Source organism: Castor canadensis, chromosome 2, assembly GCF_047511655.1.
Source record: "Castor canadensis chromosome 2, mCasCan1.hap1v2, whole genome shotgun sequence".
NCBI lineage: Eukaryota > Metazoa > Chordata > Mammalia > Rodentia > Castoridae > Castor > Castor canadensis.
The window spans coordinates 164,411,027-164,433,641 of NC_133387.1; the positions used below are offsets into that span (position 1 = coordinate 164,411,027).

At 43.6% G+C, this 22,615-nt stretch overlaps 1 protein-coding gene across 7 annotated transcripts in view; it reads left to right on the top strand.

The window, feature by feature from the left end:
- Positions 1–22,615, top strand: part of Opcml (opioid binding protein/cell adhesion molecule like) — a 1,098,377-nt gene that overhangs the window by 590,459 nt on the left and 485,303 nt on the right. For 3 of the 7 annotated variants that reach the window (XM_074066316.1, XM_074066318.1, XM_074066320.1), the window contains exon 2: positions 16,713–16,797. In XM_074066316.1, coding sequence (XP_073922417.1) covers positions 16,713–16,797 — 85 coding nt within the window. The other 4 variants (XM_074066315.1, XM_074066317.1, XM_074066321.1 and 1 more) reach the window with 3 other exon arrangements.

A 22,615-nucleotide genomic window follows, 5' to 3' on the forward strand; every position in this document is an offset into this window, starting at 1 on the left:
ATTTACTGAGCACTGAGCATAGAAGCAGACCTCATTAAATTAGTGATGAAATTGTACTTCACCTAACCAGGCCAAATGTGTTGTAATGAGATTATGGAAAGGAGGATAGAATTTTAGGGAGGCCCAGGACAGGAGAAATTTCCTTTGTAGAGTGCATTAGGAAGCTATCTAGGGAAGGCAGCATCTGAGTTGGACTTTCAGGTGAGTGTGGAATTGGATTAGCAGAATAGGACTTTTCAGATAGAAGTATCATGGGCAGAGAGAGATGCACATGTGGCCATTTTTCTGGAAAGGTGAATGATCCAGCCATGGTCCTGGGTCTGGAGCTCTTACATCGGGACGGGGAAGCATAAGGTACGTGGACTTATTTTACAGGTTAGGAAAAAGAAGTAAAAAGTTGAACTAACTTCTCAGTCTGAAGTCTCCACCTCATTACTTGGATTGTCTCTGTGTATTTGTATTTCCCATTCTTCAAACATATTTGTGTTGTGGAGTTACATCAACGTGCTTGGCTCGTCTTTCCCTCACCACATCTTCAAAGGGCATGTCTTTAATTCTTCCACCTTGACTGTATCCATCCACTCAGTCAGTCTACCAGACACATATGAAAAACTACTATGTCAGGCAATCTATTTGCTGTTTGTTCTGTACCTTGTGCTCTTTAGAAAGACATGTTTGTGTCTCATCCTTTTTTTTTTTTGTGTGGTGCTGGGGATTGAACCCAGGACTTTAGACATTGTTTCACAATAATTTCAGATTTACAGAAATTGAAAATATAGGACAGATATTTCCTGTCCACCCTTCTAGTTATCACATTCCATGAACATGGTGCGTTTGTCTCTCTCTCACACACACATTCTTCATTTAACAAACAAAAAAACCTTAGAATCCATATTTCAATCATTCCAATGTGCCTAAAAGCATGAGTGTTTCAGAGCTGAACAGACACTGGGGTGCAGCTTGCTGTGCTGTCTATGTGTCTGTCTCAGTGTATCCAGGAAAATGATTTTTAGGACTCCCCACCCAGCACCATTAGTTTGCATTAATTAAGATGAGGACTATGGGGATTCATTCCTGACAGACCCTTGCCACTTGCAGAAGAAAGTTGCACATGTCCTATTTAGGAGTCTGGGGAGCATGGCTACAGATGGAGACTACTAGTAACCAGCGGCATAGGAGGCTTATGGTACCCCCTGCCTCTCCTCCCCACAGGCCCCCTGTGACCTGACCTCACCACAGAGTTACAAGGTTGTCCAGCTGCAGAGCTGGTCCCCTGCATTTTCTGTAGGCCCTCAGTGACATTGGTGACATGGGTTGATTGCATACACAAAGATGTCAGAGCAAATCACCACGTCTGGGAATTGTCGGGCAAACAGTCTGTGGAATAAAATGTGCACATTGCCAAAGGGTGGGGGAGGTTAGAAAGTGGGATATCTTGACAGAGAGAGAGAAGTGTTGGAATTAATTCCTAAACGTGTCGGATGGAAATTAGCAGCTGAAGGTTTGCAAAGGGAGAAGAGACAGAGGGAGAGAGAAAAGGGAAGAGACAGCCAGATGGAGAGGGGGAGGGAGATGGTGGAAAATAGAGCAGAGACGCAGCTTCATGTCACAGTCTTGCTTTATCCTCCGCTGAAGCAGCCTGTGCTTTCACAGGGATCCTGTCTGTCTTTGCTTTTTGTTCCCTTGTTGACCTCCGCCATCAGAACCCCAGCTCCTGGACTTCCCCCAAACTCCCACTTCCACCACAACAGTTGTGCTTTTCACCCACATGGGATTCCCAGGCTCTGAAGAAGAAACCCTCTTTGCACCATGTGTGGCAATCTTGTATGCTTTGGTGAGAAGAAGGTCCAGGCTTTGCAGGGACCTTGAGAGGAGGTGGAACTATTAGGCAGTAGGGCCTAGTGGAAGGAAGCTAGGTCTAGAAGGAGGAATTGGGACCCCCTTCCTCCCTCTGTGCATACCGTGAGGTGTGCAGCCTCTGCCACCATGATATTCAGTGCTGCCACAGACCCAAAATGGTGCCAGAGGGAGAGGGGGCAGCTGACCATGAACTGAAACCTCTGAAACCATAAGCCAAAATAAACTTTCCTCCTTTAAGTTCATTGTTCTTTATCTTAGCTATTTGCCACAGCAATGGAAAACTGACATTAACAGCAACTGCAATAGGAATGGCAGATTTTAAATTCTCTTTCTGGTGTTCTCTACCTCGTAGCTCAATCTTTGTGATCAAGATGGAGAAATAGAAGCAGTACATTTAACTCAGTTTTAGAGCCAAGGTAGACACATGCTTCCCAAATCCCATTCCTTAATTGATAGTTGGAGGTTTGCCCCAGAGAATGAATCTCTTGGATGATGCTCTCTTGGATGGAGCACAATGCAGGCAACCACCCAACTTCATTTTGAAAGAACAATGGAGATCATGCTGTGTGCGGCAAGAGTGCCACACTCTGTGTGTGAGTCCAACTTCGTTCCCTCCTGCCGAATGCTGCCAGGGTGTGCCCTAAAATATCTCCTCCTTCCAGTTCCCTTGCTAACCTCCTCATTCAAGGTGCCACATGGGTCATGTATTATGGTCATGTGTACATGGTGACTTTTTCCAAAGCAGATGTAGGTAAATTGAAGCTCTGTGAGTAATTATGACTCTTAGAGAGCTATTTTTTGTCTCTCTGTAGTCCATTTTCCTTTTCTCTCCCCATGACATCTAACCCCTTGCTCTGTACCTCTTTAGAATCTCTTCCCCACTTATGAAAGGGAAAAACAAAATTGTGCTTTGGATAAAATCCATTCACACCAATGCACTACCTCTTTCTAAGCACTTTGTAATTTGAATTCTTTCAACACTGATTGTGCTTTGTCTTTTGAGAAAGAAATCTTACACATTAGCTTAACCATGGTAAAAGTATTTGGGGAGGGGTAGTGGGGCTTTTTCCTCCCTTTGCTTTTGTATGACCTTCCTAAAGGAATACTTGGCTCAATCTGTTTAGGACAGCTGCTTCAAAGGGACATTTGGATGTGTGATGGTTAATTTTATGTACTAAGTTGGCTAGGTAATGGTGCCCAGACACTTGGTCAAACACTAGTCTGGGTGTCTCTATGATTTTTTTTTTTTTTTTTTTTTGGTGGTACTGGGGTTTGAAATCAGGATCTCACACTTGCTAGGCAGGTGCTGTATCACTTAAGCCATGTCCCCAGCCTTTTTTTACATTTTTTTTCCTTTTATTATTCATATGTGCATACAAGGCTTGGGTCATTTCTCCCCCCTGCCTCCACCCCCTCCCTTACCACCCACTCCGCCCCCTCCCTCTCCCCCCCATACATTATTTTTTTTTTTAGTAGGGTCTCAGTTTTTTCCCTGAGGCTGACTTGAGACCACAGTCCTCCTACCTATGGACTGTTGTGTAGCTGGGATGACAGGCTTATTGTCTTGCTAACTTTTTGCCCAGGCTGACCTTGAACCATGACCCTCCTACACCTGTAGCTAGAATAGCAGGTGTGAGCCATTGAGCCCAGCCTATGATGATATTATTCAGACTTCAATATTTGAATTAGCAGATTTTTATTAAATCAGATTACTGTTCATTATATGGGCGGGACTTATACAATCAGTTGAAGGCCTGAATAGAGATAAGACTGAGGAAGAGAGAATTCTTCCAACAGGTGGCCCTTGGACCAAAACTCAGCATTAACTTTTCCTGGTTCTCCAGTCTGTTAGCCCATGCGGCAGACCACGGACCTGCCAATGTCCTCAGTCAGGTACATGTGGATGTGACCTGACCACTTCAAATAAGTCATTCTGTCTGTCTGTCTGTCTCTCTCTCTATCTATATATACATATACATATATACATATATGTGTGTAAGTTACATATGTGTTATATAATTTACTTATCTCTATATTTCTGTCTCTATGCATGTGAAATACCTCACTGACGCTGTTCTCTGCCTCTCTTCCCTGTAAACTCCCAGCTTCTTTTCTTTTGCTTTCTCACTTCCACTTCCTTTTCCCCCTTTTCCCATGATTCCTAATTCCTAATATGTGGAGGAAGGAGGATCTAGAGTAGATTCTTTGTCTTGTCCTCAACCCCAGACCTCCAGACTGTATTTCTTGCCACCAAGAATAATTTAGAGGCTCAATACCCAAACCAATTGTTTTTGTTTTTTCTGACTTGGTCCTTGTAACTCTGATTCTGTCCAGGGTGTTAGAGCATCTGAGAAGACATGAGATAATTTTTGGGATTACACACAGAGGAATTTCAGTGCTGCGGTAAGGGGCAAGGGTGGGAGTTAGTGGAGGCTGTTCTGACACAAACCCTAGACATCAGGATCTCATGCAGCAAGGTGCTGATCATGCTTACAGCTGGCAGGGTTTTAGAGATTGTTCATTCCAAGGCACCTCAAACCTTTTGGCCAAAATCTACCATAACAATTCCATGTAAAATGTGGCCAGAAGCCAAATGCATATGCAGAGCTTGAGAACGCATATCCATTGGAGTAACTGCTGGACTCTGCAATTCCGCTTTACCAGCGACTTGCTCCCTAGTCCAAGTTGCCCTACAAGCACAGTGGTTATGAAAATGGCAAGCTATGCTCCTGACTGTCTGGCTAAGTTTTATTGACTAGATTCTTCACATCTGAAGCCCATCCTCCTTGTTTGTTAGCCGTGTGGTACAGCCACCTGCTTTCCTACCATGATTAACTTTTCACAATACAAACAATAGTGTGTTCCAACATAGTAGTATACCAGTCAGGGATTTTAAAGTGGTATAGACTGACTTCTCTAATTCCTGTTCTTTACTTCAAGCTAAAATGCTACCAATAAAATCTTATCCTGTGTCCAAAAGAAGACAAATATCTTCCAGTTTTGGATATTTTGGTATGTGAATCTTGAATAGATAAAACATCTGGGAGATTGTTGGAGGGTATGTGTAAGAAATACATAATTTATTATTATTAAATAAATAAACATTTATTAAAAACCTACCACATGCAAGGAACTGTCCTGAGTGTGGTGATATAGCAATGAAACTTGAGGGAAAGAAGGAAAACTTTAGCACATTCTTACTTTGCATTCCTAGGAATGATCACTCTTCTCCAGGCATTGGCTTCTTTTTCTTTTCTTCTTGTTTTCTCTTTTGAGATAGGGCCTTGCTAAGAAGCCGAGGCTGGCCTCAAAATACATGATCGTCCTGCTTCTCCCTCCTGAGTACTGGCATTGTTTATCTATCTATCTGTCTGTCTGTCTGCCTATCTATCTATTGTAGTACTGAACATTGAACTCAGGGTACTTTCTAGGTAGGTGATCTACCACTTGAGCCCGTTTTATGTAGGCTGTTTTTGAGATAGGGTCTTTGCTTTATGCTTGATCTGGTTTGGACCACTGTCTTCCTGTTTGTGCTTCCTTGCATAGCTGGGATGATTGGCATCCAACACCGCATCCAGCCATTTGTTGAATTGAAATCTGGCAAACTTATCACCTCTCTGGATTGGCCTTGAACTGTGATCCTTCTGATTTCTGCCTCCCAAGTAGCTAGGATTATAGGCATGAGCCACCGCACCCAGCTGCATCCTCAGACCCGCATCTCTGTTCAGCTGGACTTTATCTCCTCACTCACTCTTTCATAGCCTGGCTAACAGCCCACCTCATTTGTTTTCACCATGCCCCGGGTTCTATTCATTCCTCCGTGTCACTGTCTAAACCAGCTTCTGCCCAGTGTTGAATATGCTTCTGCAAAACTCCGTGGTGTCCTCCCTCCACTGTCAGATGGTGCCTGCCCATCCTTCACTAATGAATTTTCTAGAACTTAACACTATTACACCCTCTTTTTTTAAGAAGAAAGGTTTTTTTTTTGAAGTCACTGATTCCTGCGGGATCTTCTATTTTTCTGGCCACTTCTGAGAACCCTCCATAGCTCTCCTTCCACTCGCCCTTAAAATGTTTGTATTGCCCAGAATGCACACCTGATACTTTATTTCTTCTCACTCTCCTGCTTTGGCTGAGTGACTTTATTAGCACCAGGGATTCGGCTCCCACCCCAACAAACATGGCTCCCAAATGTCTAGCTGCAAACAGTGTCTTCTTTCTACTCTCAAAACCTTGATATCCAAATGCCCGCAAACTATGATTCACATGTATGATACACTACCTCAAGATCAACATTTTGCACTCAGTTCTCCACTTATTATCACTATTCCTTACAAGTCTCTGTAATTGGTAATATCATCCAAAATCAGAAGCCAAGCAGCAGCCTAATCATACTCAGTCTTTAAAAGTGAGTTGAGGAGTCTCTTCATTGAAAAGACCCTCATCTTGTTTATATGGTCCAGTTCTGAGATCCTTTGGTATCTCGTGCATATTTTTATTTTAAATCTTATACCATACTGTGATCTCTGATTTTTTTTCTCTCTGAGACAATAAACGCTTGAGGGTAAACAACATATCATGTTCTCTGTATCTCCAGGTCCAGCAAAGTGTCTAGATGTTCAATAAATGCTGGTGAAAAGAAAATAAAAGAATGATTGAATGAATTAATCAACAAAATAAATGATCATCATGAGTATGTGAGATAAGAATGCAATTAACCAACAGCCAAAATAAACCATGAGTTCTGGTTTCTTTCTGAGACCCAGAGATATCAGATTCATCTAGCAGGAAGAGAAGAGAGCCCAGGTGAAGTCATATCAGAATACATGGTCACTGAGCACTTATTATTTGCCAAGCTCTCTGTGAAACATCTTATATATAATATGTTCAGTTCTTTAAAGAAAATAGTAACAGTATTGTTTTCTCCACCTATGAAGGAACTTGGGCTCAGAGAAGTCTGGTCCATGGCCCAAGGTCCCCAGACAGCTGAAGCGTAGGGCCAGGCAGGATGACCCCTGACAGACAGTCTCTCCTCTACACTCTGGGTTCCCTGAGGAGGAAGACTCCATTTTCTATCTATCATCATCTTTCTACTAGACTCTAGTGAACACAGGGAGGAGTAGGACTGTGATAATGCCACTGGACATTTAAAAACACATTTATGTCTCAGAGGTCTCAGTATATTGTTTTTGTTCTTTAATTTATAGAACTAAATGAAATGTGACTATAAAGCCATGAGACTGATTTTATGTATGGGTGTGGAAATGGGTCCTTTTATAGGTGTCTCTAGCCTTTCTTTAGGGAGATACTTTAATGCACTCCCTACAATAAAAGTATTTGGGGACCATGTGGTGAAGGAGAGGGTCCCTTAGTGGGGATGGAATTGGGTCTCTGTTGTCAGCTTCCTCAAAATCTGATGGCTAATTTTAGGTATCAAATAGATTAACAAACACCTAGAAATCTGGTAAAGGACTATTTTGGAATGTGTTTGTAAGGATGTTCCCAGAGGGGATTAGCATGGGAGTCTTGGAGGACTAGATGGGGAAGATCCATTCTTAATTTGGGCAGGGACCTGTTGAACAAAAGCACAGGAAAGGAGACTGTTTCTGTCTATATCCTAGAGCTGAAGTACACTACTTTTCTCCTCTTCTTGAACATCAAAATTCCAGGCTCTCTGGCCTTTGAACTCCAGGATTTATAGCAGCAGCATCCTAGGTTCTCAGGCCTTTTCCTCAGAAAGAGACTTACATCATTGGTTTTGGACTTGGACCCAGCCATGCTACCAGCATCCAAGGGTCACCAGGTTGCAGGCCCATGTGCTGAAACATCTCAGCCTCTATAAATTGTGTGGGCCAATTCCCCTAGGAAATCTCCTTTGTATTTCTCTGTCTCTGTTTTCTATCTATCTATCTATCTATCTATCTATCTATCTATCTATCTATCCACTTATCCATCCATCTTATTGATTCTGTCACTCTGGAGAAAACTAATGACTGGCTTTCTGGAGACTAAGGAGGGTCAACATTAGATCTCTCATGTAACCAATATTTGCTGATTACTTACTCTGTGCCAGGCTCTAGACCCTCCACCCAGAGACTTGGAAGGGAAGAGAATAGGATATGAGGCTATTATAGCATCTGGATTCTGGTTCTCAGTAGCTCACTCTCTAAATTCTGCAGAGCCTTATAGCTTTCTTTTCACAATGCAAATCGTGTGCATCCTATTTCTTTTAGCTTATTTTAAGGGTTTTCAAAAAATTGTCATTATTGTTTTTGCTTGTCCATTTGGTTATTTGTGTGTGTGTTTGCATGTATGTGTCTGTGTGTGTTGGTTTTGTTAATTTCATTATTTTGGCATTAAGGAAAGAGAATAGGAATTGAATGTCCCACATCATTGATAGCTGCTGTCACACCAGGCACTGTACAGTAGCTTCTCCATGTGTCATCACACTCCCAGAAACCCTGTAACAAAGCTATTTTTTGTTATTTGGAGACATAGTTTTGCTCTATTGCCCTGGCTGGTCTCAAACTTCTGGGCTCAAGTAACCTTCTTAGCCTCCTGAGTAGCTGAGTTGCTGTGACTACTGTCATGTGCTACTATACCCAGCTGTGAAGAAGCTCTTATTAACACTGCTTAGAGATGAGGAGACAAAAACACAGAGGATAAGTAACTTGCCTAAGATCATAGAGTTTGTAAGTGGCCAAGCTGGGATTTGAAGGCAGGCATTTTAGTTTATGCATAATGTGGGTTCCTTAAATTAGCACAGGCTGACACATCCTCAGTGAAAGAATGTGATGTGGACTGTGATGGAAAAGAGGTGCAAATTAGCATTCAACTGACCTAAATTCTGACTTCAGTCAGCGGGTGTCTAAGAAAACCATTAAACATATGTTAGCCTCTATTTGGAAGAGTGCACACAAAGAAGGAGAAATGAGGTTCTCATTAATGGCTTGTATGGACTAGGTAGGCAGCTATTCTGTGGGGATTGCTTTGGGTTTTACAGGGAATGGTACTTGCACCTCATCCTCAGTATTGTGTTTTGGCATTTGATTCCACTTCTTGTAACTTCCTTAGCTTAAAAATGAAAGCCCCAGCCATTCTTATCACTCTGTTTACTAGCAGACATTTCTAGTTTAGTGCAGTCTGTGTCCTGAGGACCCCAAGGCAGCCAACTCCATCAAGCTAAGTCACATTGTCTCCTCAACTGCTCCACACCATGGGTCCACACTGATTTAGGTGGCTTTCTGTCGCATAAATATGCATCAAATGCAGGCTTCTTACTTCATGTTTCTTCCGAATGCACACACAGAGCAGCTGGGTACAATAAACACAAGCTGTAAGTTTTCCTATTTCTGAATAACACACAGTTTGAAATTGCTTTTCCTACTGGAGACAATTTTATTATATAAATTTGGATATTTCTGTGGGATTCTGAATTTCTCAATAGCTATCCTCAACTAGCCAACTCCTCTAGGGTAAAATGAAAGTTTATTAATAATCACATAAACCTTTCATTCTTAGGTAAATTGACTCTTGTCGAAAGTCAGAAAATGACCTATCTACCTCCCCCTCCCTCCATTTTTCCCTTCCTTTCTTTGTCCCCTTATGTCATAACACACATACACAAAAGATTTCCAAAATACTTGGAAATATTTCTGTCTTGATCTTTACAGCTTACCTGTCCACAGATTCACATCATAACAGAAACCTGTGTCAGTCAGGGATTAGGTCTGTTTGTATAGGTAATAAGAACTAGCATTTATTGAGTGCTTACTGCATGCTAAGAAGGACTGTGATTACTTCATGTGGTCTTCCATTTAACAGTGCTGTGGACTCCAGTGTGTCCCCTCCAAATCCATATGTAGATGTCCTGCCCACCAATGTGACCATATTTGGAGTCAGGGCTTTTAGAAGGTGATTAATGTTGAATGAGGTTGTAAAGGTGGTGGTCCTAACCTGTTGTAGAACTGGAGGCTTTATAAGAGGAGAAAGAGAGAGCCTACAGAACTATTAAGGAATAAATTTCCCTTGTCTGAGTCACTAGTCTATGGAAGTTTGTTAGGGCAGCCTGAGCCAACTAGGACAAACACAAATACTGCACAAATAGATCAACATCATTGTGTCCGTTTACAGATGTGAAAGCTAAAGACTAGTGAAGAAACAAGTGTAAAGTCCCACAGACAGTGAGCTGCCAAGGTGGAAGTCATGTGGCCTCAGACTGCAGTGTTCTTGCTGTGACACTATACAATAGAGGCTTTCAGTGGAGCTAGATCACAGCAAGGAAGTTGCAAAAGAGCTGGCTCATAAACCCAGGTCCCTTGAGTCATGTTAAGGACAGTGAGCGGCATTTCCTAGATTTCTTAAAAACACAGTGATGAACTCACCCCCCACCCCAACAGTGTCAGGTCAGATTCTACTCTGTGAAGGTAAGAAGTGATCAAGTGAGCAAGAAACATTAAGAGTTGGCTTTGTGGGATAGAAGAGCTTGGGTCCTCTAGTGTAGGACCAAGAAGAGTATGTCTAGATTCAAACAAATGCAGTGGAGCCTCCAGATCCAGATGGGGGTTTGGTGGATAATATGTCCTTGTGGTAAATGCATACAAAAGAGTTTTAACAGCTTCAAAAAATGGTAAAGGAGAAAGCAGGTTTGGGATGAGTAAATGGCAATGTCCTCATTCCTCTCCTTTCTCCCTGTCCCACCCTGCCATCTTCATTTGGCTGTCTCATGGAGCTAAGAGAATCACAATGAAATCAGAACACTTTATTTACACTTCTAGCCACTGCCTCCCTAAATCCATTCCTTCTGGGGTTATCCTTACTATAGGAAGTTGTATCACTCAACTATCCATGTCATCCTTAGTTCCTTTCCTCTAATCTGTCACAACATCCCACCTCCCAGGAAGTCCTAACCAATATGCTTGCCCTTCTCCCTTCCCTTTCTCTCTCTTCCCATTGTTTCTACCATTGTTCCAGGCCTGTTCTACTTCTGACACTCTTGCTTCCTCTCTGTACCCCTGCAATCCATTCTCTACACAACACTTAAAGTGATTTGCAAAATTTTATCTACTAGATCCCGGCACTTGCCTGCTGAAACTCTTCCAAAGTTATTACACTGCACCTAGAATTAAATTGGGAAACAAATAAGTACTACCATGCCTTCTCCTGCCCCCGTGGGTTCCTCTATTACTTGCCTCTATAGTCATCTTTTGCTTGGCTTTGACCTTCACTTGGCTGGACCCTTTGGCCAGTCAGGTCTTACTCAGATGCTAGTTTTTCAAAGAGATTTTCCCCAATTCTCCAGTTTATCTTCCTTTCCATACAATCAAATCTCACCAAGCTTTTTCTTTAAACTTATAGAACATTGTCCAATCTAAATATTTGTATTTACCTTTTTTTTATTTGGGTGGGGGGCTCTAGGGTTTGAACTCAGGGTCTTGTACTCACTAGGTGGGTGCTCTATCCCTTTAGCCAAGCCATAAGCCCGTTTTGAACAGGGTCTTCCATTTTTGCCTGGGCTGTGATCCTCCTATTTAGTCTTCCCATGTAGATGAAATGACAGGTTCACACCACCACATCCAGCATGATTGAGATGGGGTCTCACTAACTTGTTTGCCCAGGCTGGCCTTGAACCATGATCCTCTCAGTCTCTGCCTCCTGAATAGCTAGGATTATAGGCATGAGGCACCTCACTACTAGATTTTTATGATACCTTTTTTTCTTACCTCAACACTATTTATACACCCTTGCAGAAAAGCATACTGGAAAATTGATTATTTTCAACTTGCATTTTTTTAACTACATCTCCCATCCCTATAATAGCGTTCACCATAAAATAGACATGAAGTGTCGTGGGGAGGCTGACAGTAATATTGGGGGTAAATATGATCAAGGTGTGTTGTACGCATGTATGGAAATAAAATGATGAAACCCCTTACTGTGTAAAATTTAATATAAGCCAACATAAGAATAGATATGTAACAAATATTTACGGAATTAGTGAATGAATTAATGTATGAATACATGAAAATAGTCTTAAAGTTTTTGTCATTTTTAAAAATAAATTTGTTTCTTTACCTTGATTATCCCTTTCTGTGTGAGAACGATTTGTCAAGGTAATGTTGTGCCATGGGTAAGACAGTTTGCACAGCCCATAATACTGGGTTGAAGCATCTGCATACAAGGCAGCTGTAACAGGTGCCTATGGCTTGTAGTGGTCAGCATCAGCTATGGTTATTGGGACAATAGTTTAGATTCTGAGCAGAAGCTGCAACCTTCTTCTGTCTTTCCTTTCTGTATGAGTGTCTTTCTGTGTAATGAGTTGAGAGTACACCTTTGCTCAGACGGTCCTCCTAGGACACAGCTCCTCAGGATCTATTACCAGGCACAACCTACATATACGCTACATTACCTGATTTAGTTCAACTTAACCAAATGTGATTAGACTATGGCAAATGTTTTCCCCAGGAGGATTTGTACTTTTTACCCAGCTTCTTTGGGCCATTCAACCTTCTTTAGACTGCAAAGACTACTGCCAAATTCAAATTTTGCCAGAGTCATCTGGATTTTGACTGACCTGGAACACGTTTGTTACAACCCTTCTGCCTTTTCTACAACTCTTTTCCTCCTACTTGAGAAGAGTCCTTCTAGAAAGAACTACAATCCCTTTGCCTTTCAGAATTACTTCTCTCTGGCTAGCCAGTGGTCTCTGCCTTGTGACTACCATGGCCCTAGAATCTCAATCCACCTTTGCCTTTCCTATTAAAATTGCCATAAATAACAAAACTTCCATAGGTAAGTCAAAGCTCTAGTTTGTTTGGAGGGCATTTATTGTCTTTCACTCACATCTTTTTCCATGGTACAAATTGCTGCCACATGAACATTGAAGTTCTTCTATATAACTATAATGAATATTATGAATTTTTCTAACCTGTCAAGTAATACATGTATTACTTTGTTAATTGTACCCTATATTAACCTATTTTTGTTTGTTTTCTGTATGTTTTAGTGCTTTGACATTGTGGGGCCTTTCTAATCCTGGAGAGACTTCCCCCTCTAGGACTATCCTATTGTCCAGTTAGCAAACAACTTACCTTTGAGCATGCCTTTCAAAGGCAAACCAACCATCCCAAAGCCACAGGCCCAAGTCTTCTTTTATCTAACTTCACTCACCAAGTCATCCCAGGTTCAGGGTTGGGGTAACTGGAACTCACCCCTTTATCCTAGAGCCTGCCAAAAATACTCAAACTATCCAATCCTAAACTTGCTTAATTTTCCCCACCCTGCCCACTTGTCCTTCCCATGGAAACTATGATTAAGGCTTCCTGCCATACTTCTCACTTTTCTGGCCCATGTGACCTTTCAAGCCTGGGGTGGTGTGTCTGCTCTTCTTGGGAGCTATAAGTAATAAATTCTTCTTTCAAGGCAGTCTTCAGTGTGTCTGTCACCTCATCTCTGATTAAAACACAATTCTGGGTACATTTAGAGACACTTCCAAACCCTATAAGGTAGATGAAATAGGTGTTAGTTGACACCAGTCCTGCAGCTAGAAAGGTTGAGGAGTCAGTAAGTCCAGCTTCAGAGTCAATACTCTTAGTCTTATGCAAATTTGTCTTCATATGCCCAAGAAGGTTTAACTAGGAGTCATTTTATCATGGTACTTAGTAAAAGCATTTCTTAGACAATTGCATACATTATTTAATCCTGTTCACTGTGAACCTTGCCTTTTTCTTCTTCTAATTTCAATTTGGTTTTAGCTTTGTATTCCATAAGTAGACATCCCAGCCCGTAAGAATGGCTTACAGATGAATGAAATCTTCCCCTCAAAACTGTAGACTGGTATTGATTAATTCAGATCTTTCTAGTCATTTTCCTGATTCACTAGTACTTGAATTTAGTATTTATTCACTCAAAGATGCGGAACCAGGAGCCATGTAACAGGAGAGAATCCACACAGGCTCTGTTCTTTAGGTCTCCAGGTGGGAGGAGCTAGCTTGGTAAAAAATGAGATCCTTGGTTTATTCCTTTATAAGAGGGATTCTTATATACTATTAAGAAAGTTTATGCCCCACCCTGGCCCATCTCTGCCTCTCTTCTTCACTATCTTTCGTATCTGGACTCTCACACTCTTTCCTCTTAGCTTTAATTCTCCAATAACTCTTCCTATCTTGAGCCACCTTTTATGAGCTGGTTCATCTCCTGAGAAGTAACTGGACCAACAGGTGTGAGTAAATCTGATGCCGCACAACTGAGTGTCAGGGACTGAATGACTTGTGGTGCCATTTGACCAGACTCCATTGCCACCCCTACCCATGTTCAAGACACAAATTCTGCAGCTGAAGAAATCCTAAGCTCAGCCTTACATTCTCAGCTTTACACAGGTTACTGCAGTGAAAGAGCCTTTCCAGCTAGTTGATACTGGACCAGAGCAACACAGAGTCATGAGGATTATGTACAAGAGGCATATGGAAAACCCAGGTACTCTCAAGACTAGAGGAAAGATATGTGCCACTAAAACTGGTGGGTGATTCCAAATATGTAGAGGGGCTGCAATCAGAGCCCTCAACCTCTCCTGTCCTCTTTGCATCATTACTGCCTCCACTTGTAGCCCAGGAGCTCACAGGTGAGTCTTGTCTCTCAGTCCTATCTCAGTTATATTTGCTCTCTGGAAAGTTTTCTGTATAGCTGATATGACTAGTGGTAAGTAGTCTCTTTTTCTGAAATAAGATGTTCTAATTAAAAATCTTAAACCTAAAGATACATGTGAGCTAACCACTTTACAAGGGGGACTGGGGCAGTATTTGTGCTCAGTCCCTCAGAACTGAAAGCAAGTAGTATGACTTTGTATCTTGCAGCAACTAAAGTAATAAATGCTAAGAGCTTAATGCTTATTTTTGAATCACATTTCATTTTGTCAATTGTGCAGAGCCCAGTCTAATTTAACAAAAGGCTTTGAGAAAAAATACAGTAGAGCAGATGCACATAGCAACCATTAAATTAGGATATAAGAGTGAGAGCCACGCAGTGAGGGGAGGCTTCTGCCAGGAGGAGCAGGAAAAAGAATAATGACAGACCCAAGGAAAGCCGGAGCTCTTAGGTTTAGAGCTGAAAGAAACGCATATGAACCCAGAGAATTGGAGATCTTGGGCTCTAAGAACACCATATCACCAAGTTCCCTTCCACTGCTATGATGGTGCCCCTTCCTATGACCATAAAGCCATAGATGGATTTTATGAAGACCAATTCTACTACTTGTTAGGATCTCAATGTGATTTTCCTAGCTCTCGCTTTTTACTACAATAAGATGCATGTATAATGGGAACTATTTTGCGTGTTTTATTGTAAGAAGAAATTCAGAGTTGTCAGCTCAGGAGAGAGACATGGAGTGGAGGGACCTAAGTGTTTTTAGGTTAGCTCATCCCAGCGGGACGCTTATTCCATCTTTCTGCATAGGTCTGTAGAAAACTCTGTCATAGGATGAACCTTGGCTAGGTGCAGAGCCATTGGCACCTGAACAGGTGCAGTCACCTGGAGTGGGAAATGTAGTTCAGTTCTCCAGGGCGGGGTTTGGCAACTTCTGCAGGGCATCGGGGAGGGAAGGTGCCAGTGTCACTTTTCAATTTGCTGCTTTCTCTGAACTCCCTTTTCCGCCCTCCCCCTCCCTCTCCCCACCCCCACCCTAATACCATGGGAGCCACTGAGAGGGGCGCAGCAACATTTTTCTCTGGGAGACTGGAGTGGGGTGAAGTGCTGGCTTCACCCCCGCAGGGATCCCCAGCCTTGAGGGGCTCAGCGGGCCCGGCGCGGCGGGGGTTAAGGTGGGCGCCAGCGCCCCGCGCCCCGCACCCGCCGGGATGAGCGTGCAGTCCGCGCCCCCCGCCCGCTCGGAGTCTGCACGGGGAGAAAGTGGCGGTCAGAGATGGAGCTGCTGCCATGACAACCCCGGCGGTCGGGGCCCGCGCGCGTCGGGGCAGCTCGTGGGAGGAAGGCGGCGCGGAGGCCGGGGGCGGCCGCTGAGCTTGGCGTCCGCGCGTCCCCGCGTCCCGTGCCGCGTCCCCGGAGGAGGCGGGGGCCGCTGTCCGCCCAGCTCCCCGTGCGCCCCGAGCCTGCGCCGGGCGGCGCTCCGCGGCTGGCGCGCGCGGGCCGGGCTGGCCGCCAGTCGCCCACCGGACTGCGGGAGGACATCGCCTACTGGAGGACCGGGCTGCGCCAGCTGCGGGTCCCCGCTTGGAACTTTTTATCGCCTTTGGGGTCAGATGCGAGACTTGGGGCGGGTTTATAAATCTACCCGTACATATGTGTGAGCTAATAAAACATTTTCTCCTCTCCTTGAAGCAGGAGCCTTTATGACAGCTCCTTTATGTCAGAGACACTTGCTTCTTCTTTGGGTTATAAACTTTTGATGCCAGACCTCTGCAGAACGTGCCCAACTGAATGTTAAAGTAGCGTCTTGAAGAGAGGCAGAGAACGCGCCATCTGTGACCTTCATTCCTGCACCTTCCTTCTCTTCTCCCTCCCGGCTGTCTCCCCCTCCCCAGGGGAGAGGGGGGAAAGCTCTTTTTGGACGCAGGAGGGGGCATCTGGTTCTGCTGGGCTGGAAAGCTGAGGCAGGGACTCCGGAGAGCCTGGACCCGGCGTCTCCTTCTTCCCCCCTTTCTGCTCCTGCCGGGCTCAGTCTCTTTCCTTTCTCCCAGCACCACTGCCGGCTGTCGTGCGGGACAGGGGACCAGCACCTTGCCGCTGCTGGAGTTCTGGGAAGTTGTGGCTGTCGAGGATGGGGGTCTGTGGGTACCTGTTCCTGCCCTGGAAGTGCCTCGTGGTCGTGTCTCTCAGGCTGCTGTTCCTTGTACCCACAGGAGTGCCCGTGCGCAGCGGAGATGCCACCTTCCCCAAAGCTATGGACAACGTGACGGTCCGGCAAGGGGAGAGCGCCACCCTCAGGTAGGGAGCTTTGCTACAGCTGGGGCCTGAGCCCCTCGCATGTGGGGTGAGGGGGAGAGAGCAGAAGGCATGCTAGTGGTGTTGGAGCTTGTGAGAGGGTCTTTTGCGGGCCCAAGAGGAAGCCACTGGCGTCATGTGGTTGTCTACACAGAGTTGTCATTTGGTCTGACTTGTTTGGTTGTGATGTAACCAGTGAGCAGGGAACTCTGCACTTGGGACTCCATGTGTCTATGGGGCCCTGGTGTTGCTAGATTCACCTGTGCATGGGCACCAAGATGACAGCTTGGGGGCACTGGTAGTGTGTAAACACCAGGCTTAACCTTTGGATCTGCCTCCAAAGCCAGGAGAGATGTCCTCAAGGTGGACAGGCTAGCCTCTGTCAGAGGTCTCTGAAATTACCAGTGCCAGTCCGTGGCCTCTTAGGACTCTGCTAAGAAGGAGCCACTTATGCCAACCCTGCGTGCTGTGCCTGAGGCCCCTCTTGTGAACAGTGAGGGCTGTTTTATTTTTGGAGGCTGGGGCCAAGGAGAGGAGACATGTAGCTTTTATGCACCAACATCACTCCTGCGTGTGAAGCACAATAGGAAGCTTTTTGTTTTGGCTTAATGAGTTACAGAGAATCACTTACATGCTTCAGGCGGAGAGGCGGAGATTCTTGGAATATGAACCTTTGGGGACTGGGCCCGCTGCAGCAGAGACTTTAATAAAAATGCAGCCACCACTTTCCACCAGCTCAGCAGATATCATCTTTTATCCCTTTAATGAGGCAGTTCTGGTCCTAGGAGACAGATTCAGGGACGTCCCAGCTTAACTATGTCTCACAATGTACACAGGGTGAATGCATTTGCCCTGCGTATGACTTTGATGGTTATGGTGAAAATAAAACATTGTGACCCAGATTCTGCAGCCAATGCCTGGCTTCTGCAAGGAGAGAACAAGGGTGGGGTTTCCTTCCTGCTTTTCCCCTGGTTCCTGGTGGAACCTTCCCTGCATGGAGATAGGTCACTCCCTGGGGAAAGAAAGGAACACCTCTGAGACCCTGATACTCTTTTCCTAAGCCTAAGGATTAAGTTTGGATTTTTGCTAATTTCGATGATTTTTAGCTAAGTCTTCATTTGAGCTAGAGAACAGATCCCAGAGCCTTGCTTGATGGTGTTTGAAGGCCCAAGGAGCATAGAGAAAAAAGGACAGACGCTACCTCTCCCAAACACACAGGATGAGGGACAAGTCCTTTTGCTCTGTAGGCACCCAAAGCCTGTCCCTATTTCATGCTTTAAGGAAGGGTACTGAGTTGGCTTCTTGAGAAATGACTGATGGGATGCACGTTTGCCCTGGACCAGTTGGCTCAAAGACAGAAGCAGACAGCCACAATGAATTGATATGTGAACCAAGGAATTGGCTGAACACTGCCACACACTTCTTTATCTTCTCATCTTCCCAGGAGGTGATGACATCCTGCAAATAAGTAGGAGCTGAGTGCTGAACTTTCCAAAATCCTTCTTCCTCTTCCTGCCCTTCAGACTCATACCAGGCTCTTAAGAGCTTGCATTTTCTGCTTCCTGGGATGCAGTGGTACAATTCTACCAGGAGAGGGCCAGCTTTGATGTGCCATTTTTTGTTAGCTGCTGGCCTGTTTTCATGTCTTCAATTGTAATGTTTAGCAGCTGGGCTCGGTAATGGGAATGAGAATTTTTTTTAAAAAAGGAAAAGCTGAGTAGTTTCTTTTCATGCTTTGTGGAAAAAAACAATTACTTACATGTTCAAGTGTAACTGGAATCTGTTACCTGATTGATTACAGGCTGTGGGTTTTAAAAGTAAGCATATACCCTATTGTTGGTTGGTTTTGCCTCTCTTGTCCTTTACCCCTGGAGCAGAAAAGTCCAGCACATTGTCCACATCTTAATCTCCTCTAAATTTTACCTTGTATAGTCTTCTTTTTATTGCTTTTTATTTGTTTTTTGTGGCTCTACTGGGGTTTGAACTCAGGACTTTGCACTTGCTAGGCTAGTGCTCTACCACTTGAGCCACACCCCCAGCCCTTTTTGCTTTAGTTATTTTCCAGATAGAGAAAAGTAGTTTTGCCTAGGGGCTGGCCTTGGATCATAATCCTCCTACCTGTGCCTCCTACATAGCTGGAATTGCAGAAGTGTACCACCATGCCTGACTTTGGCTTTTTGACCAGGCTGGCCTGGAATCTCTAATGTCCCATTTAGCTGGGATTACAGTTATGGCCACCACACGTGGCTTCTTCATTACTTTCTTCCTTTTTTTTTTTTTAATGTCTCCATGTGACACTCTTTTCCTGTTATTCATTGTCATCTTCCCTTCATCACTTAATTCATATTACTCCTTTAGAAGTTTTTAATTCACTACTTTCACAATGTTCCTTAAAAGAACATGAACAGCGAGGCACCAGTGGCTCACACCTGTAATCCTAGCAATTCAGGAGGCAGAGATCTGAAGGATCACCAGGCAAATATTCACGAGACCCTATCTCAAAAATTTCCAACACAAAAAAGGACTGACAGAGTGACTCCAGTGGTAGACCTCTTGGCTAGCAAGTGTAAGGCCCTGAGTTCAAATTCCAGTACTGCAAAACAAAACAAAATTTTAAAAAATGAACTCCTGTGAATTTCTATGGGTCTCAGTCTTCCTGCTTTTAGTGTTCACAAACCTTTGCTTTATCAACTAGCAGCTGTTTTCCAATCTTAAGGAAAAACTTGCTTGTCAGTACTCTGAGGGTGAGTCCATGTTTTTAGTTGCTGGAAACTCGTGGCTTTGACCTTGGATAAATGTATGATGTTTTATTTGGTGTTGTCTTTTGCTTTTAAAATATTATACATTTACCCATTTATTTGTGTGGTACTAGGGATCAAACCCAGTGCCTCACGCATGTTGAGCAAATGGTTTACCACTGAACTATATCCACAACCTTATAACGATTATATATAGTCACTCTTAGGTCTCCTTAGAAGTGGTGTTCATTGGGAATTCCTTGCTTGGGAATTTAGTGTTCCAAATGCATCAAATGATTTGAGTGCATCAAAATCAGCCACGGAAATCCTTCTTAAAAGTGCCTACCCCAGATGTTGAATGAATTCAGACAAGGAGCAGAGATCTAAGTAGGGAAAGCAAAGAAACTGAGAAACCTGGGTCCACCTTCAAAACTTCCAGTGAAAACTTGCACAGCTTAGAGAAGCATGACTTCCTTTATGTAGGTATCAGTTGTGTTGTGATAGGTCTTTGCATTGAGGGACATTAGGAAAGAATGAGCCAAAGATGCCACTTCAGCTTTAGATGGGGGTGAAAACTCATTTTGTATAAATGAAGCAATATTATCTTCCCTATAACTACTTCATAGGGCCACTTGAAAAGTAAAAATAATTATTTGAATATTGAGTTACTTTGCCTTTTTGAAAGAGAGATGATATGGAAAATGAAGGTGCTATTCACTATGGTTGAATTATAGCTTCTATGAATCTGATTTGAATTCATTATTACAAATGGGCCCTCTTGGCCAGAATCATTTCATTACAATTATGTGCTGTTGGGTTAAAAATGTTCTGTGCCTTTCAGTTAGATTAGATGTGACAAGTCTCTAGGAGTCTTGTGTCTGAGTCAGTGTCTCCATCAGGACACTAGGCATGATCAGCTGCTGTCTATTAAGCCATCTCCATGGCACAGATGTCTGCCAGTTGTATCTTTGTCACTGGCCTCAGTCACCTTTAAATTTGCTTTGGTTCTTTTCTGGGGCCACTTCGTCTTTACACATGGACATTTTGTGGGATACCATGCAATGCTGGTCATGGTTCACGCTGTAACTGTTTTATTCGGTGGGAAAAGTTCCCATCAGCACAGTGGTTTGTTTTGTTGTTGTTTGATTTTTATTTTACTGTTTTTCAATGGCAGGATAATCATTTTGCTGATCCAGGCTTACTGATCTGGGATTATGCTTAATGGCTCTTTTCTAAACTGTCCTGGCATTTTCAAGTCCTGAGCTAATCCATTCAGAACCAAGTGTGTGAGGCTTAACTACTGCCAAGGCAAAATCTGAGCAGTAGAATTTTGCCAAAGCAACAGGGCAGTAGGACTCTCGAGGACAATGCTCTGGTGTTGTGCATTCACCATTCCAGCTTGTCCTCTTGTGCGAATTTGGGAATTCAGAGTCGCTACGAGTTCACTCAAAACACGTGCATAATTTTTGTGCCTCAGTGTTCAAAGTGCCAAATCTGAATTAGGACTGTATAAGTGCAGACTTGGTGCTCTTGGTCTGGGAAGATAGGACATAAAGGACTCGGAAATAGGTATGGTCCCAGAGGGACCTCTTACATAGGTGAGGACACTAACCCAAGCTTGATGCTTTTTTAAAATTTCCACTTGGGGTAGGTGTGCAGCTCAGTGATAGAATGCAGGCTTAGCATGTACAAGGCCCTGGCTTCGATATCTAGCACCAAACAGAAAAATGGAAAAACCCTAATGCCAGGCTCAAAGACCAAGGAAATCAACATCTCTGGAGATGGGCATAAATGCGGGCATTTCAAGCTTTCAGAATTTCTAACGTGGAATCAGCACTGAGAACCACTGCTTGAATGGGCGTTCTATTCTAGAACATCCAAGCAAGTCTGTCATCTCAGCGTTCCTCCCTCCCATGGAGGTGTCTCCTCCATTCTGGGTAGTATAGCAGAATGTGGATACTTCAGTTTGACGCCCACTACCTACATGACCTTGAGTGCTTCAGTTCAGTTGTGTACACATGGGAACAGTTTTTGCCCTGCCTGTGATATCAGGTGAGATAAAATATCTGATGTTGTTCTGTTAACTTTAAAGCAAGATAAACAGTCATCCATTGGTGTCCATGGGGATTGGTTTCAGGAACCTTGTGCAAAACCAAAATCCGGGGATGTTCAATTTCCTTCTATAAAATGGAGTACTATTTGCACAAAGCCTACATCCAACTTCCATATACTTCAAGTCATCTCTAGGTTACTTACAATGCCTAAGACAATGTAAATGCATGCAAACAGTTGCTATACTGTATTGCATATGAAATAATGAAAAGAAAAAAGTTTCATATATGTTTAGTACAGATGCAATTAACAAACTTTTTTTTCAGTTTATTTAATCTGAGATTAGTTGATTCCATGGATGTGGAATCCACAAGTATAAAGGGTTGACTGTATGTGCTAGCTGCTACTGGGCCAAGTGGAATGCTTCAATACCATTTGGTGACATTCTCACTTTTTTTTCCAGTTTCATTTATTCTCTCCCCCTCCACACACACACAAATACACACCTTTAAAATGTATGAGTCTCTCCCATTTCCACTCAGCTTCCTACTTTCTGTTCCTGGTTCAAAATTACCCTCATCTGAATTCCAATAACTCTTGCTGCAGACCTCTGTTCTCACGGACACCCTGTGAGACCCATGGTGTCTTCCTGTGTGGTACTTGTAGACTGTGAGATGTTGGAGTTCTTGTCTTAGGTGTTGCATTACAGATAAGGTAGTGGGCACCAAGGATTAAAAAAATAAGTATGATTGAATGCTTTAATCCATCTTAATGCTACCCAAGCTCTTCTAAAGTATCATTACCTCTACAGCAATGAGGTGCTTGTGTCTGAACTATTCTATTTTCTGTCGAGTATGATGCTGGGATGTTTAGGCCCAGCACTCAGGGACTTTGGAGTTCTGCAGGAATCAGGATCAGATCACTTGCTAGAGGGGATGGCTGAATCTACCACTAGCTGCAATAAGATCTGAAGCTATGCAGAACTCTTCCACAGGCAGGTAGCAGAGGTTGGAAGAGGTAGAGCAGCATGT